Genomic DNA, 16,758 nt, shown 5'->3' with positions numbered 1-16,758 from the left:
TTAGTTATATGGTCCTAGCCTAGTTAATCTCCAACGTTCCCTTCGTTGTTCATCGGAATCCCTAGAACACTCGATTTCAGCAAAATCAAATCGGATTCAGTGATCAAAAGTCAATTTGGTCGAGAAGAAATTGAGCGTTGAAGATGACGGAGGCGATGATAAGAAATAAGCCAGGAATGGCGAGTGTGAAGGATATGCCGCTGCTTCAGGATGGTCCGCCACCGGGTGGGTTCGCACCGGTCCGATATGCCCGCCGGATATCCAATACGGGTCCTAGTGCAATGGCCATGTTCCTTGCCGTTTCTGGTGCCTTTGCTTGGGGAATGTACCAGGTCGGCCAGGGAAACAAAATCCGCAGGTAAGAACGACTTGTAATAGCTCGTTCACATTTCAATTTTTCCTCTAAAATTCGAGATCGCCTTGGTAAAATTAGTGTTGTGGAGTGATTGATGACCATAGTAATGTAGTGAAGGATACATTTTGGTTAATAATTGTTGAAACTTGAGTATGTTTATCGTAGGAATTGGTTAATATTATTAACCTATGGAAACATAGGCTTGTTGAATCACTGTTATGTATTCTGTTATTAGTATTCCCCGACATTTTGGTTGAAGCTTAATCAGCATGAGTTTAGCCTTAAACGAATATAAAGTTCGTCAACAATTTGTAAACTCTTAAAGCCACAATTGCAAAGATGTGAGAATCTGTTATGATGAAAGCAATTATCTAGTTGCATGTTTTGATAGTAGTTATCGGGATACTGTTTCTATGTAGATAGATTGTTTTAGTATTATATCTGGCTTGATCATTAACTTCTTATGCATTTACAATGGTCCTAAACAAGTCTGATTTGATATCAGTAAGTATCAAGATTAATGCTCTTATCAAGATTGATGTGATGTTTAGGGCATTGAAGGAAGAGAAATATGCTGCTCGTAGAACAATACTTCCCATTCTTCAAGCAGAAGAAGATGAAAGGTAAACCATATTCTCAAATTTAAGTCAATGTGCCTGCAGCAACCTTCAGATAGCAATCTTGTTTCAATCCCCGTTTTGCATTCTAGGTTTGTGTCTGAGTGGAAAAAGTATCTGGAATATGAGGCTGATGTAATGAAAGATGTTCCGGGATGGAAAGTTGGCGAGAATGTGTACAATTCTGGTCGCTGGATGCCTCCGGCTACTGGGGAACTCCGTCCTGATGTGTGGTGATTTCCTAGTTTCTCTCAAATGCATATGATGATGATGAATGATGTTTCGCTGAGGATTGATATGTTCTTGTTATATCTTTTTTTCTTCGGGTAATAAGAGAATGATTCAACAGACAGTATTCTTCTTGTATTGGTTTTCTCTTAAGTGTTTCAATCGTAATATGAGGCAAAAACAGTTTCATGATTCATCAGCAAGCTGCAAGAAATTGGCTTATTTGACAGCTCCAGGTGAAAAATATTCGAAAAAGCTTACCGAGTGAAATCGAACCAAATCATATATAATTATATGTGAATTTAATATCCAAAACAATAAAATTTTGAAAACAAGAGTTCTTGAAAATGAAAAAAAGAGTAAAACCTTTTCAGAAAATAAATAAAATTAAATGCTAAATATAGTACATGAAAATGAGAAAAATATGTTAGATTTGTGAAATCGTTAATGACCATGGTTAAATGGCGGGATCCAAAATCCGGTTAGATTTCACAACGTCATATTAATTTAGTATTTATAAAATCTTTTAAAAAAAAGAAAAAGGAAAAAAAAAGAGAGTTGAAAACATTTTTAAAAAAATAAAATAAAAATAATTAAATGCTAAATATACATGAAGATGTGAAAAACATGTTGGATTTGTGGAATCGCTAATGACCACGGTTAAATGGCGGGATCCAAAATCTGGTTAGATTTCACAACGTTATATTAATTTAGTATTTATTAAAACTTTTAAAAAAATCAAAAAAAATTTGAAAAACTTTTAAGAAAAGAAAACAAAAAATAAATGCTAAATATACATGAAGATGTGAAAAATATGTTGGATTTATGGAATCGCTAATGACCACGGTTAAATGGCGGGATCAAAAATCCGGTTAGATTTCACAACGTCATATTAATTTAGTATTTATAAAAAACCTTTAAAAAATTATTTATTTAAATGTTTTAGTGAAAGTTTTAGTTTTGGTTAAAATAATTTTTAAAGAAAAGAAGAAAAAAAGTTAGAATGAAGAAAGTCCTAGTGTAACGAAGGCCTCATACAGCAAAGCCCATTCCAAAGTCCTAGTGTAGCTCTGTCGTAACATTATCCACCAATTTTAGGTCAATTTTGTAAAACTAAACTACAAGATCATTCCATGGGAAGCTTCTCTCCGATATGCAAGACAAGACGCCAAAGAATGGCAAGATGCAGAAGAGTACACCCACCGTTTATCATCAAAACCTGACAGAGTAACGTCACAAGAACCAACAGCTAATCTCTGGACAACACCCCCTATTGGTTGGACGAAATGCAACTATGACGGCACTTACCACAGCAACGCTCCGAGTAAAGCGGGTTGGCTCTTACGGGATGATCGAGGAACCTTTCTAGGTGCAGCTCATGCTATAGGCTCTATTACTACCAATCCGATGGAAAGTGAACTCCAAGCTTTAGTCATGGCCATGCAACATTGTTGGAGTAGGGGCTATAGGAAAATTTACTTTGAAGGTGACAATAAAGAAGTCTCAGAGATTGTCAATGGTCGGTCTTCAAATTTTGCAGTTTTTAATTGGATAAGAGATATAAGCGCTTGGAGATCAAAATTTGAAGAATGCAAGTTTACTTGGACAAGGCGATTTTCAAACATGGCTGCAGATGCTCTGGCAAAACAACAACTTCCTTTGAACACTCAGTTTTATTGCTATAACTATATCCCGTTTGTAATAACTGATTTTTTACATCGCGACTTTGCTACAGCAAATTATTAATAAAGCTGATGTTTGAGGAAAAAAAAAAAAACTACAAGATCAAACCCTAGTTCCTCCGATGAAATTGCGGTTAGAAAACTAAATATTGATTGACCTAATTCAAAGAGACCTTTTTTGTGCAGAAACTAAATATTAAAAATCCAAGGTTCCAAGAGATCAAATAGGAATTTAAGCGAGAAGCAACATACCTGAGTCTCGTGACAACGGCGCGTGGTTTGCGTCAATACTTGGGACTCTCGGTGAGATCCGCCATGATTTGCTAGAGAGATCGTGAAACGCAAGAAAACAGAGAGACAAACGGTGGCGAGATCATTGATGGTGTGATCACCGAGTTACAGTTCCGACGGTTCTGACGGTGGTGAAAATGGATGGTGATCATCGAGCTTTGACGTTCTCGTGATCGGTGAGTTCTTTTTGTAAGAGAGGAACAGAAACAAACAGAGGCTAAAAAGACAAAAGAAGAAGAAGAAGGTGGATTTTTTGTTTTCTTCTCGTAATCCATGCTTTGGACCTTGTATCAGCCACTTATGATCATTTGCTATATTGATGCTTTCCAATTTTAGAGTATTGAAATGGGTTTCTTTGACAATCATTTTGAGTTAGTCATCATTCCTTGTTCTGAATCAAGAATTGGCTTTTGTTATGTTGTCTAGGTTCTGCTTGTAACTAGAGTAATGCTATTGTAGTCTCTGTTGTTTATTTGTAGAATCATAGAGAGTCGTGGAAGCATGTTTTAGTTGTTACTCTCGATTTCTTGTCGATGTTGTGGTGTTATAAATTGAGCGTTTTAACCAATACAAGTTAGGAGATGGTTAGTATGTGACTATGTGTTAGTGGCCATGTATGTAGTTCGATCAGATAATCTGAATGATGTGCTAAAGAGCTTGCATAGGAAGACTGCCTTTGTGTTAGCTTGCATAGAGACTTGTTGCAATATATGAGACTGAAAACTATTATGTGAAAACTTTAATTTGTGTACAAATATTTTTAACTCTTAAAATTAAACTAACATTGTACCAATTAGCACATGAAAGAAACACAGAATTCTGTGAACATATGATGAATAACTATATAAACACATTATGGATTCAGTTAAGGAGACAGAAACAAGAAGATGAATTTCAGATATATAGCAATAGAGTCACTTATAATCATATCAGAGCTTATACTTTATACAAATTATCACTTTAGTCCTTAAATTAAAACCGATTTAATCGACAATCTTGTTATTCTTTAAAACAATTTGTTCTTATTTTCAATCTTTAAATTTTGCAACAATCGACAGAACTTATCGTTATTCCGTGTTTTTATTTTCATATCTTTCTTAAAATGTTTCAAAATAATATATGTTTAATATTTTCTGATTTACAATAGTTATTAAGTTATATGAAATATAATTATTTTAAATTTTATTTTATTTTTCAGAAAACTCTTATAAGAGAGCTTACCATTAGAATATGAAAAAAAATTAAAACTCTCTTATAACTTTTTAAAAATTTTAATAATAAAAAAATGGAGAAAGCCCGTGAAAGAGCTCTTACGAACCAAAACCATTCAGTCCGGTTAAGAATTGGTTATCAAGTTTGGTTCCTAAAAGATATCCAAGTTCAAAAGCAAAAAAATATCTTCTTTTCTCTCTCTCTACTCTCTTCTCTTCTTCTCTTCTTCTCTTCTTCTCTGGCTGGGCAACCATGATTACTGTCGTCACCTCCAGGCTCTCTCTCCTTCCTCCAGTCTTCTCCGTCGTTAACTCTTCTTCTTCGCGTTCCAAAGGTGCTCAATTTATTTCTGCCACGTCTTCTCTTTATAGCACTCTGTTTTACACACGTCGTTGATTCTTCAGTTTTTTAAAAGACCCGTCTTATACAAAATTTCAGTGTAACCGATCCCTGAAATTCGTTAAAGGGATGAAATTTTATCTAAGATTCGGAGTTTTCTTTTCGAACATAGTGGTAATGTTTGTCGAATGCTTGATTTGGTCTTCCACAGCTGTCACTATCGAGTTTGAAGATAGAAATCTTGTGTTAACTTAGTATGTATTACTGCATAATGTCAATTCTGTTTGAAAGCATCAGAATTTCGGAACAGATTTTTGTTTCGTATAGCATCGATCTTTGTCTTGTGTGTTTTTATCTTCTCTCTGAAGCCTGCATGAACCCTTCTCTTATGGCTTTAATTGCAGATATGAATCTAGAGCCAAAAAAGAAGGTTAAATTAAGAGAAGACTGGAGAGAAAAGTCCAGACCTATCCCACCCGGAGGAACCTATCCAGCTAAAGACCATTGCAGGTTTTTTCTTTCTTTTTTGTTTGTTTGTTTGTTTACCTCACTATTTTTGTCTCATTCTTATCAAGATCCTTGGTGTTCTGATGGGTTTGCAGTCAGTGCGGGCTATGCGACACCTACTACATTGCCCATGTGAAGGAGGCATGTGCATTTCTTGGAGATGGAATGTCAAGGATTGAGGTAATGTCCATATAAATGGATAAGATTTGATACTCTTTTTAATTGATGGGCTAAGATTCTTATTTTGTTAATATTTTAAGTTCTTGTGCAGAGCTTGGAACCTGTTGTGCATGGTAGAGGAAGGAAAGCAGATTCCTTACAAGATACATATTTTGGGGTGCATCAAGAGCAGCTCTATGCTCGTAAGTTGAAGCCTGTCGAAGGTAAATAGACACTTCCCTTCCACTGTTCCACATTTTCTACTAACTTCTTTTCCTGGCTCAATCTAAGCTAGGGCACTTTTGTGTCTCGTTCAAGATGAATTTAGCTTAGCTTTGTTGTTTACTTTTCATTCTATTTTCGGTTGCAGGAGCTCAGTGGACTGGAATTGTCACAACCATAGCCATTGAGATGCTGAAATCTAATATGGTTGAAGCTGTCGTTTGTGTGCAGAGGTAAAACTACTGTTGAATTTCAGAAATGGACTAGGCTTACATTTATCGACCATGCTGTAGATTTTTCCATCTATCCATGTAACTGATTTATTGAAATATTACAGTGATCCTGAAGACAGATTATCTCCAAGACCAGTATTAGCCAGGTTTTCCACCTTCCTAATGTGGTTTATTTTGAGTCCATTCTTCTTCAAGTCGCCATTTTTTAGATGTGGATCCATATTTTGCTGTTACTCTGGATATAGAAGCGTATTGATGTTTCATTTCTTTTCATTCTAAGGACACCTGAAGAAGTTTTGGCTGCAAGAGGTGTCAAGCCAACTCTGTCTCCTAATCTGAATACTCTTGAATTAATCGAGGTTATTTGCCAAACCCTTATTTCTTGTTTGTGTTTTCAATCACTGAATCCATTTCACATGAACTTAGAATTTGTATTGTAACAGGCTTCCGGAGTGAAGCGTCTTCTGTTTTGCGGTGTGGGTTGCCAAGTGCAAGGTATGGGCTCAACATACTTTTTTGTGGACGTATATTTCAAGTTTCTCCATATCGTGACTCTCATAGTATTGTAATGCAGAGTGATTTCTTATACTGCAGCATTGAGATCAGTGGAGCAGCATCTGAATCTGGAAAAGTTGTATGTACTAGGCACCAATTGTGGTATTTTCCTCATCCTATCTAGATTTGTTTTTTCTCCAGAACTTTCACAACTAGTTCTTGTGTTGTACTTTTGAACATTCCATGTTGTATATGTTATTTCGGAGTCTTGTATGCTTAGGTCTAGAAATGCTTATACATTTTTAAACAAGTAAAAAGAACATCTTTGATTAATAGTGGACAACGGAACACGAGATGGACTAGACAAGTTTCTGAAAGCAGCTAGTAAAGAGCCAGAGACTGTTCTCCATTATGAATTTATGCAAGATTACAAGGTTAGCATTAATACAAAACCATCACTTATCTGTGCATTTTCTTTGGTGATGCCAATCTTGTTCAATTTCTCTTATAGGTCCAACTCAAACACTTGGATGGACACATTGAAGAGGTAAATTCGCTTAAAATACTGTGTTGCTCTGCAATTGCAGCTGAAAGCCGTTTTTAAAAAACTTTTTTTGGCTAAAGCAGGTTCCCTATTTCTCTCTACCTGCAAACGATTTAGTAGATGTCATAGCTCCATCGTGTTACAGGTAATACAAGTCTCTGCATTGTCTCTATACCTTGAAATAGATAACCTGTCGGAAATTTTTAAAACTTGTCTACAATTACAAACCCTATCTTTTTTATTCTGCAGCTGCTTTGATTACACAAATGCATTAGCGGTGAGTGTTTCTCTAGCAATTAAGATGTCTTTTCACTTAATTTTGATTCTGCCAATTTCAAACATTTCCTGATATGTATGAGCTTGTTTATCTAGGATTTGGTTATCGGTTACATGGGTGTTCCGAAGTATTCAGGTCTGAACATGACTGACCATCCACAGTATATTACAGTGAGGTCAATATTTCTACGTATTTTGACATGGACCATATAGGTTCTCGTGGTTGGATAAAATTAGTTTTGTTTATGCCTTAAACCACAGAAATGAACGTGGGAAAGAAATGCTCAGCTTGGTAGAAAACCTTTTGGAGATCACTCCAACAATCAGCAGCGTAAAGTTTCTAACATTTATATTTGTTGTTATATTTAAGACTTTAAGAGTCCACTTAACAAATAACATGAACAAACACACCTTTTGTTGTTGTTTCAGGGTGATCGGCGACCTTTTGTGACAGAAACTGTTAAGGCAGACGATGCTGCTAAGTTTGGTATGTTTTCAAACGTATTCGAAACTCTTTTGTTTCTTGAATCGTCTCTGCTTAAAGACATTCAGTTTCAAGCAAAGCTAGATGCCAAAAAGAAAGTTCTCAGCAAATGCATGCAACTAACATTGTGCTAAAGTCTTCTAACTAGTCTATAATTTCTTAGGTCAAGGTCCTGCTCAGCCAGCGCCACTATTTGTTGGAAACATTATTGCGTTCATCCTAAATTTGGTAAGATTATTTCCTTATGAACACAAACCGAGAAACAAGCTCATTGCATAAAAAGTCAAAGAGTTTCTTAACTTGCAAAACCATTCTTGCTTCAGGTTGGTCCTAAGGGTCTAGAATTTGCTCGGTACTCGTTGGACTACCATACCATCAGAAACTATTTGTACGTAAACCGCAAATGGGGAAAGCAAAGGTAAGATCTGAAACACACTCCTAGAGATAAAAGTTTATTGCGATCAACTGTGTATTTCTATACTATTGGATCGTTCTCTAATGACCAAAGCTGCATTACCATCTACAGAGCAAACACCCACATGCCATCATATGCCAAAAAGATAGTGGAAATGTACAACAAAAACGGCCAAATAGATAAAATGCTCTCCAAGAAATGAACATTTTAGGCCTTTCTCATGTAAGTTTCCAAATGTATATTTCATCCTACAAGTGAGTAAATGTACATTGGTCCTACTGTTTCTCAACTTGTAGTATGTTAGTAATATCCAAAACTATTTCCCTCGTGAATTTGGTAAGACACCGGCAAGAAAAGATGGGTCGGTTTGGTGTTTTTTGGCAGAGAACAGAGAATAAGAAACAGTCTAAATCAGCGGCTGAATCCAAATCAACCCATGTGGGTTCCTTCCTCCATATCTTTAGGTTAAGGTGATGTCCGAGTAAAAGGTTGCAGGGTTTTGCATGAGAACATGAATAACTGTTTTAAGAGGATGGGAACCAGACATTTACACAGTTGGGGGGAATTAGCTTTTAATGTCTTTTTTTTGCTTGGACAAAGAAGAAGGAACCATGGTTAAGCTTCACTCGCTCGCTCACTCACTCACTCACTCACTAACTTACTCATCACCATATTTCACACATTGGAAACTTCAAATTTTACTCTCTCTCTTTTTTTCTTTTTTTGTCTTTTTGTTAGTCAAGTCTCTGCTCTGCTCGTTCAATGACTTTGCTGCAGAGACTCTCAGACCTCAAGTGAAACTCATAAATGTCTCTGCTCTTTTGCACCATAGTTGATTTTTTCTCACCAGAGGCATTGTCCTAATACAGAGCATGTAAACGTTTTTTCTAATAATATATTTAAGTGAAATAAAGCTTACTTTGGTACCTTGAATTAATTTTGAGTTGCAATTTGACATATAACAATGTTAGAGAATTCATTTACGTATTGCATATTTTGGATCTGTATCTGTATCTGTTTCAGTATATATATATTTATAACTAGATCCAACATCATATATAATATATGATTTCACTCAAGTTTTTCTGAGAAAGTTGTATAATGTTATATTTATTATCCATCTGTGTTTCAAATTAGATACATTGTTCATCCCTAATGGATTTTGCATATCCTACAGAAATGCATGTTTCAGTATTTTCAACTTGTGTTCCCTGGAGGTTGTAATCCATGAAACAACTTTAATATGGACTGTCCAAGACAATCATGTGTAAATCAATCATTTGCCAAATATAATGATTACAAAATGGCTAATAATTCCTTAATCAGTTAAATAACAGCTCTAACTTGTGAGAGTATTCTTCCAATAATGAAACAGCATGAAATTAGTTGTTTCTTTTCCTGATCAACAACATCATCATAGAGATAACACAACATGCATCGTTGAGAAAAGAATTACAAAACCGTAAAATATATTTGTCATATTAGATTAAGCAAAACTTCTTACAAGAGTTCAAAATCTAAAATGAAGATTTAAAAAAAATACAACAACAAAATAAAGCACTCTTAAAATAAAAATACATAAAAAAGCCACATCTTCCTAAAAAAACAAAGAAAAATCCCCCTATTATTTTTTTCTTTTCACAATTCTCTTTTTTTTGGGGGTATTTTCTTCCGAGGAGAGGGCTTAATTATCTTCTTCTTTTTTTGAATATTTTTTTCCCTAAATTTGATAATGATGATTAGAAATGTGAAATACAACGACGATGACGAGCAGCAGCAGTTTTCTTCTGTTGCTTAGACTCTTCTTTCCACCTATTAGCAATATCATGAGCCACACTCATAGCATCAAGCGACGCACCAAACAATCCTTTTCTCGTGAACCCTACCGCATACAATCCCGCCTCTCCTTTCCATCCGTTTGGAAACGGGTTTTTTGGTATCCCATCATCGGAGAAGAAGTCGTTGTCCTGTTAATACAATTAAAATTCAACACACCAAATTAGTACACATACGAATTTATTGACCTAATTCTTAGTCCTAACTGTCATTACCGGATTTCTATTTCTAACCAAAAACTAGTACCACGTTTTTGTATCCTTTTCGATGAAAATATAAATGTTAATGGTTCATTTGCATTTATTGCTCACATTCGAAACACAATTTGAGTAGGGTTTTCACTAAACTAGGACCGGGTCGGGTGGTTTTTTTTGTGTGTTTTGTCTTCCGACATCATTAAATGTCTAAAATTTAAGCTAAACCTTGAGAAGAAACAATGAATGAAAGATGTTTTATTTATTACCTTAAGCCATGAAGGGACGTTGCTTCTGTATCCAGTAGCTAGAATAACGGAATCAATCTCAAGAACACGGCCATCTATTAGCTCAACTTTGCCTTTGCCGAACTTTATGATTCCGGGGACGATTTTGATCTTTCCCGATCTGATTTTGGGTAACGCTCCGATGTCAAGAACCGGAGTTTTGCCTTCCTTGTTCTTTAGCTCTAACGGTCCAATTTTCGGCCTTTTTAGACCGTATTTATCGGTATTCCCCAAGATAATCCTCGCCAGAAAGAGTATAGTCTTGTCCGCGAGCCAAACGGGCATATACTTCATCATCGTAACTCCTAATTCAAACGTTGATTTCCCAAAAATCTCTCTTGGTAAAACATGAACCTGATAAAATCAAGAAAGGAAAAAAAAACACAGACTATTAGATACTGCTCTGTTTTAGAAAACAGAGTAACAGAAACAGAGGATGCTCTGTTTTAGGGGCTATAAAGATTTGAACTTTTGGTACTTTTTTTTTTTTTTTGGTTTAAGACTTTTGGTACTTACAGCGCTACGAACGACCATCGATGGGTTTGCTCCGTGATTGTAGAGATCGAGAGAGACTTCCATACCGGAGTTTCCACATCCCACCACCAAAACCTTTTTCCCTTGGTACCTTCCACCGGATTTATAGTCACCAGCATGGAGAACATCGCCGCCAAAATCCTCTAGACCTTCAAAATCCGGCACAACTTTCTCAGCGTTCTCTCCCGTTGCCACCACAATCCATCTGCATATATACTCAAACTCGCAAGAACCGAGCTGACCCATGTTTGAAATGGTCTTAACCCGCCACAGCCCGAACGTCTCATCATATTTAGCGGACTGGACTGTCTCGTTGAACTTAGGGTTGATGTCAAAGTTGGCTGCGTAGGACTCAAGGTACTGAATAAACTGAAACTTGGTAGGGTACTCAGGGAACTCGTCCGGGAAAGGATAATTGGGTAATTGGCAAAACTGTTTAGGTAGATGGAGTTTGAGACGATCGTAGGTTCTGTTTTGCCATAATGAAGCAATGCAGTTAGCTCGCTCGAGGATTATGAATGGTACCCCTTCACGTTTCAAGCCCGCAGCAACGGCTAGACCTGATGGGCCAGCTCCGACGATGACGGGTCCATTGACCCAGATGCAACGCCGGGAGAAAATGTCGCTGCCTTCGGGGATGAGGTTTTGAAACATACTCGTGATGTTGATAGACTTCTTGTTATTATTTCCATACATCTTCCACAGAGTTTAGAGTTTGCTTGTCTGGTTGTGAGGAGAAAACAGAAGAAATTTTAAGAATGTAGAAGAAGAAAAAAGAAAGATTTTGGAAACTTTTTAAGACAAGAGGATGGAGATGTAAGTGTATGTGTGTGTTCTGTTGGATTGGAGAAGGAGATGTATAAATAGAGAAGACGACTTGATGCAAATTGGTAATTGTAAAATTAGTAAAAATATTATTATTATATATTTAGCTTCTGAATGTTATTTATATCTCAAATGATAAGCTTTGCAGCCCACCATTATTTCTTTATTTTTTTTTTTTCATATGTCCCTTACTTATTGGTAATAAATTAATCCTCGTCCAACAAATACAATAATTAGTCACAAGAAAAGTGGTTCAATATTTTGCATCTTCTTTTCTTTGCATGGCAAATATCAACTACGTATACAACAAATATACAAGATGAAGATTGACTCTTTTAATTAGGAAAAGAACTACCAAAATGTTTAAAATCATTAAGAGAGATTATGGTCGGTTCAGACCGAATTAAAGAGACTATTTTTAATCTCCTTTTAGTTGCCAAAATCTTATAGTCCAAGTCGAAACCAGATAAAATAGAAAATTTAAAGCGTATTGAGAGAGAAGATATACATGACTTTGGATATACACTTGAGAAGAGAAAGAAAGCAAGATAATTAAATTTGATGTCAGGTTGCTGCCAACGTGGGAATCATTTAGGGTTAAAAAAAGTGATACTTATATGTTGCTTACATTGATCGATTACACTGAAGAGACATGACAACGCATTTTGCTTCACGATCATGTATATACATAAACATGAAAGGTCCATTGGGACTTCGGAGTTTCTCTTTTGCTCCTCTTTGGTCTAGTTTTAGAGAAATACAAGAATTTTAGGCATACTAGTTATGTAACTGTTATACGATTTTAATGAGCTACACTTTATATAGTATTTTTTTTTGCTAAAGAAAACTTTATATACATTTTATTCACATTTTGCGACGATTATAACATAGACAGAGTTTATGGAGAAAAATGTATAGAAAAAGAGTTAAGTTGAAAAACATAGAAATTACGCAGGGGAAATTTTAAAGACAAAATATAACTGTTTATGTTACTCTTTTTTTGGTATCAGATTATATTACTTTTGTTGGTAGGTGTAATATTTAATAAGCTAATAATTATTATTTTTCTTAGAAAAGTAAATAAATGTGTATAGACGGCTGTGGAATTTGAGGCAACGTGGTTAAACCTTCCATCAGGTGTGGCTACACATCCCACAGACTTCCTCAATCCACAGACTAATTAACTTTTTTTTCATAAATATGTTAGAAAAAATAAAAATAAAATAAAAATGTATATAATGATAATTTATGGGTTTTGCTTGACGTATTGGGTCAACAGATATCGCCACATCAAGATATCTTGGGTTCATGAGAAATATATATTGGTTTTAAATGATAATAAGATAATAACAATTTTGTAATAATTTTATATGTAATTTCCGGGTTTTTTCAATATATTAGTACGAAGAGAATCTTAAATTTTTAATAAATATACTTATAAACATTTGTACTAGCTTTTGTTATTGGTGGTGAAGATAAATTGTTATCAAGATCCAGTGAACCTATCTATATAATTAGGTTGTTAAGACATTCATTGGGATGTTGCATATATCCAAATTAAATGATTGCTCAAAACTCCCATTTGCGATTCAAACGTCGATTTCTAATGAGAAGCTAAACATTTTTTTTTGTATCAATAAACCTACCAGTGGTGAATGGTGATAAATAGGCAATTTACTACTAGAAGTTTACAAAATTAGTAACTTTATTGTATATATAGTGTTACCAAAAAAAAATGAAAAAGAATTCTTAGCTCATATGCATATTAATGAAAAAATATTTGACGTTAACTTTATTCTAAACTATACCAATAATTTTTTCACTTAAATATGATCGGAGGAAAATGTAGAATAATATGCACCAATCTAGAGGAAAACCAATATGCGCTTGCTTTGGCAGAGAAGTTAGTGTTAATTTCCATATATAATCGGATAATCGACGAACAATTGAATAGAAATTCTCGAGAATATTCGGAAGTTCTTACCTTTTAGTTTCACCGACCATTTCTGTAGTCATAACTCGTTTACCAAAAAGTATATCGTAACTCAACACTTTTGCTAGTCAGCATATTGAAAAAGGCACAATTTATTATTTAACACAAAAAGTCACATATCATTATAACTATAAACTATCAAAGTGAAATAAGCTCTACATGTGGATAACGGGTACGTGGTTGCTGAACATTTCTTGGAATAAACACTATTTTTTGGTTAATTTGATGCATATATATAGAGAATCGAAATTGAAGGCGTGTTCCATTCTCGTTGATTGAGAGATCATAAAGTGAGAAGTGAAGACTAAAAAGACTTGGGGAATTGCTCACATTCACCATATTCCAAGACTTGGTTAGTGGTGTGGTCACATTTCCTAGAAACCTCGAAAGCTAACATTAATGCACCGATTACACATATCTTAGCATTCTTACGGTATGTTGGTTTAAATTTAACTAAAATGTTCGATGTACTGTTTTGATTTACGTGCATACATCATACGTGCTATGTAGCCCATATATGTATGATCATATCATATGCATTGCATACCTATACTTACGGACAACGCTTCCTTTTTCGTATATATCTCCACAAATCTTCATAAATTTAATGTATTTTATCCTCATTAAGAAAAACAGAGTAGCTAGTAGTTTATACTATAATGGAAATATATATATTATAAAAAGATTTGATTCACCAAAAAAAAAAATTCAGTTACAACTAGTTTATTAGTGGACAATAAAATTTTAGCGACGGAGAGAATATTGAATTTTGCTTGTGCTTTCTCAGAATCATATATATAAAAGTTGGCCAACACTTTCCATATGAGTGACACATCATCACACAAGAAAATGACATGTGTCATTCTACATTAGTTAAATTAAAAAAACTAGCAAAAATAATTGAGAAAAAATCAAAAGTCTTTTGTTGTGTTAAATTCTCCATTAATCTCACTATTAAATGAATTTTCTAAAAATAATCAATAAATAAAAAATCATAATAATGTACCAAGCATTACTTTCATTCTTTTCTACTTATTTTATTAATTTTGTTTTATCAATAGTCATTAACCCATAATGGCTAAAATTTTGCTTGTGTTGTAGTTTAGATGTTTGCTACCTAACCTCATATTAATTTAGTAATTTTAGTTGGATATTTTTTTATTATTACGTTTTGTGAATTTGATTTATCATATGACATTTTTTATGTACATTTCACGTAATAGTCATCCAAGACATTAGACATACAAAAACAACAACAACATGAGACTCTATATGAATATATTGGAATAAAGAATCGTTCGTTACAATTAAGTTAAGCAAGTTTCAAAACTCATAAGTAATATAACTACATACATTGTATAAGTATATCATATATTGTTGTAGTATGTGATAATGATAGTGAAATATTAGAATAATAAATATAGAAATATTTATATTGTAGTAGAATTGATATTTCGAGTTATAGATGAATCTAATCATAAAAAATAATAATTATATTAAATAGATGAATTTATCAAAATGAACATCAAAATCAACAAAAAGCCATAATCATATTTTTCTGACAATTTTAAAAACAAAAACCCATGCATAGCATGGGTGATCATCTAGTAAAAATAATAAAGAAGAGAAATATCCATGGCGAATACAATTGGGAAGCAGAGTTTGTGTATATCACATCACATGGAAACATGGGAATTGGAATTATAAACTACTTTATGCTAAGCCGAAATTTTTCTTTTAGATAATTTTCATTTGACTTTGTGATCTCTCATTGACCATTAGCAAATAGCAACTCATATTTGCTTCCCATAAATGAAGACCATAAGTGGACTAAATAAAACAAACTGACATAACATAATCAACAAATGCGACACTATCCGCCAAATTTTGGTCAAAATCTTTTGGTGGGTATATATGTAATGCCAATCATTTCTAACATCTGAAAATTATTTGATATGACAAAAAGAATGATATTTTTATTTTAGTTTACTAAATAACAACTCTTTTTGTCCAATAAGTGTAATTATTGCCAGAGAATCCCGCAAAGCAAAATAATAAGTCATTAAACATATATTACGAGAAGAGAGGACAAATTATTGCAAAAGAGGAATTTCTGATTTTTTTTGTTTTTGCTAAATTATATATAAATACGTTATTTTTTACTTTATTAACCAGATTCGATCGCAGTCAGCTACTTAATCATGTGACTTAATTAGTTTTTCTACAAATATAACTCATTAATAACCCAAAATTCCATGTTACAATTTTAAACTTAGCATAAAAGCCTACCTAATTTCATGCCGTCCTATATTTTGTTTATGACTTTCTCATAATAGTTGAAAATATGTTGGTAACATGAAAATATTCTAACATTTATTTCTTTTCAACTGTTTTATGTGAATTACTGTGTGCTTGACCAACGAATGTATAGTTTATGTTATTGATATATCATAAAACGAGAAAAGCATACAAAGTTGATAATTAGGGATCGGTGACTGTGACTCCATGCTCCTCGTATCAGTTATCACATTTAAAAACCAAACTATATTTGTTTTTACTTTTCACTCATACATGTTAGGAATTCCCGTAAATGAGAAAAGATTCACAGCAGTAAATATATATAAAGGATATGATTAACTCTCATTTATTTTTCGAGTTTGCATGCATTCTAAGAAACTTAACATATACTTATATCAAAAACTCCCCAACTTTAACCTATCCACTAGCGGATCAATCTAGCTAGGCCAAGTACATTTTTCACATTCTTAGTTAGGTATCACACTATTCCAATAAAGAAGACGCTAAGAGAAAAACAATGGATTACATATTTGTTAACGAGAAGTTCTTCATAAAACACATAATAACTTTTTGAAGTAGTGAAAGAACCGAAATATTTTTATTATTTAAGACATCATCAATGATTACACATGATAGAAATCTCAAAAACAATGGATTTCATGTGAAAAAGAATCTTCAGAAAGATATCTATAATGAGTTTTCTTGGAATTTTTTTGGCACAACATGGATGAC

At 33.9% G+C, this 16,758-nt stretch overlaps 4 protein-coding genes across 4 annotated transcripts; 3 read left to right on the top strand and 1 right to left on the bottom strand.

Moving 5' to 3' along the window:
- Positions 1-17: 17 nt before the first annotated feature.
- Positions 18-1,396, top strand: MEE4 (GRIM-19 protein). The gene is made up of 3 exons (NM_100342.4): positions 18-358; positions 907-978; positions 1,065-1,396. Exons 1-3 carry the CDS (start codon positions 144-146, stop codon positions 1,207-1,209), a joined length of 432 nt encoding a protein of 143 aa, NP_171957.2. The 5' UTR covers positions 18-143; the 3' UTR covers positions 1,210-1,396.
- On the top strand, positions 1,310-3,299 carry AT1G04625 (Polynucleotidyl transferase, ribonuclease H-like superfamily protein; the record flags this gene model as incomplete). Its single annotated transcript, NM_001160831.1, has 3 exons — positions 1,310-1,436; positions 2,342-2,898; positions 3,210-3,299. The coding sequence occupies 3 exons, from the start codon at positions 1,310-1,312 to the stop codon at positions 3,297-3,299; spliced, it is 774 nt and encodes a 257-aa protein (NP_001154303.1).
- A 1,211-nt stretch (positions 3,300-4,510) lies between these two features.
- On the top strand, positions 4,511-8,967 carry HCAR (coenzyme F420 hydrogenase family / dehydrogenase, beta subunit family). Its single transcript, NM_100341.4, has 19 exons — positions 4,511-4,719; positions 5,129-5,234; positions 5,327-5,411; positions 5,503-5,614; positions 5,761-5,845; positions 5,950-5,991; positions 6,126-6,204; positions 6,289-6,340; positions 6,440-6,502; positions 6,677-6,774; positions 6,852-6,887; positions 6,968-7,029; positions 7,134-7,161; positions 7,257-7,336; positions 7,422-7,491; positions 7,590-7,647; positions 7,808-7,872; positions 7,968-8,062; positions 8,171-8,967. The coding sequence occupies exons 1-19, from the start codon at positions 4,638-4,640 to the stop codon at positions 8,259-8,261; spliced, it is 1,389 nt and encodes a 462-aa protein (NP_171956.2). The 5' UTR covers positions 4,511-4,637; the 3' UTR covers positions 8,262-8,967.
- Positions 8,968-9,511: 544 nt separating this feature from the next.
- On the bottom strand, positions 9,512-11,779 carry YUC3 (YUCCA 3). Its single transcript, NM_100340.4, has 3 exons — positions 10,893-11,779; positions 10,359-10,730; positions 9,512-10,026 (listed from the first exon to the last, which is right to left on the bottom strand). Exons 1-3 carry the CDS (start codon positions 11,604-11,606, stop codon positions 9,799-9,801), a joined length of 1,314 nt encoding a protein of 437 aa, NP_171955.1. The 5' UTR covers positions 11,607-11,779; the 3' UTR covers positions 9,512-9,798.
- Positions 11,780-16,758: the final 4,979 nt, after the last annotated feature.

Source organism: Arabidopsis thaliana (genome assembly GCF_000001735.4).
Source record: "Arabidopsis thaliana chromosome 1 sequence".
Classification (NCBI taxonomy): domain Eukaryota; kingdom Viridiplantae; phylum Streptophyta; class Magnoliopsida; order Brassicales; family Brassicaceae; genus Arabidopsis; species Arabidopsis thaliana.
Note: the sequence above shows the minus strand (reverse complement) of the source record. Positions and strands in the feature narration are given on the sequence as shown.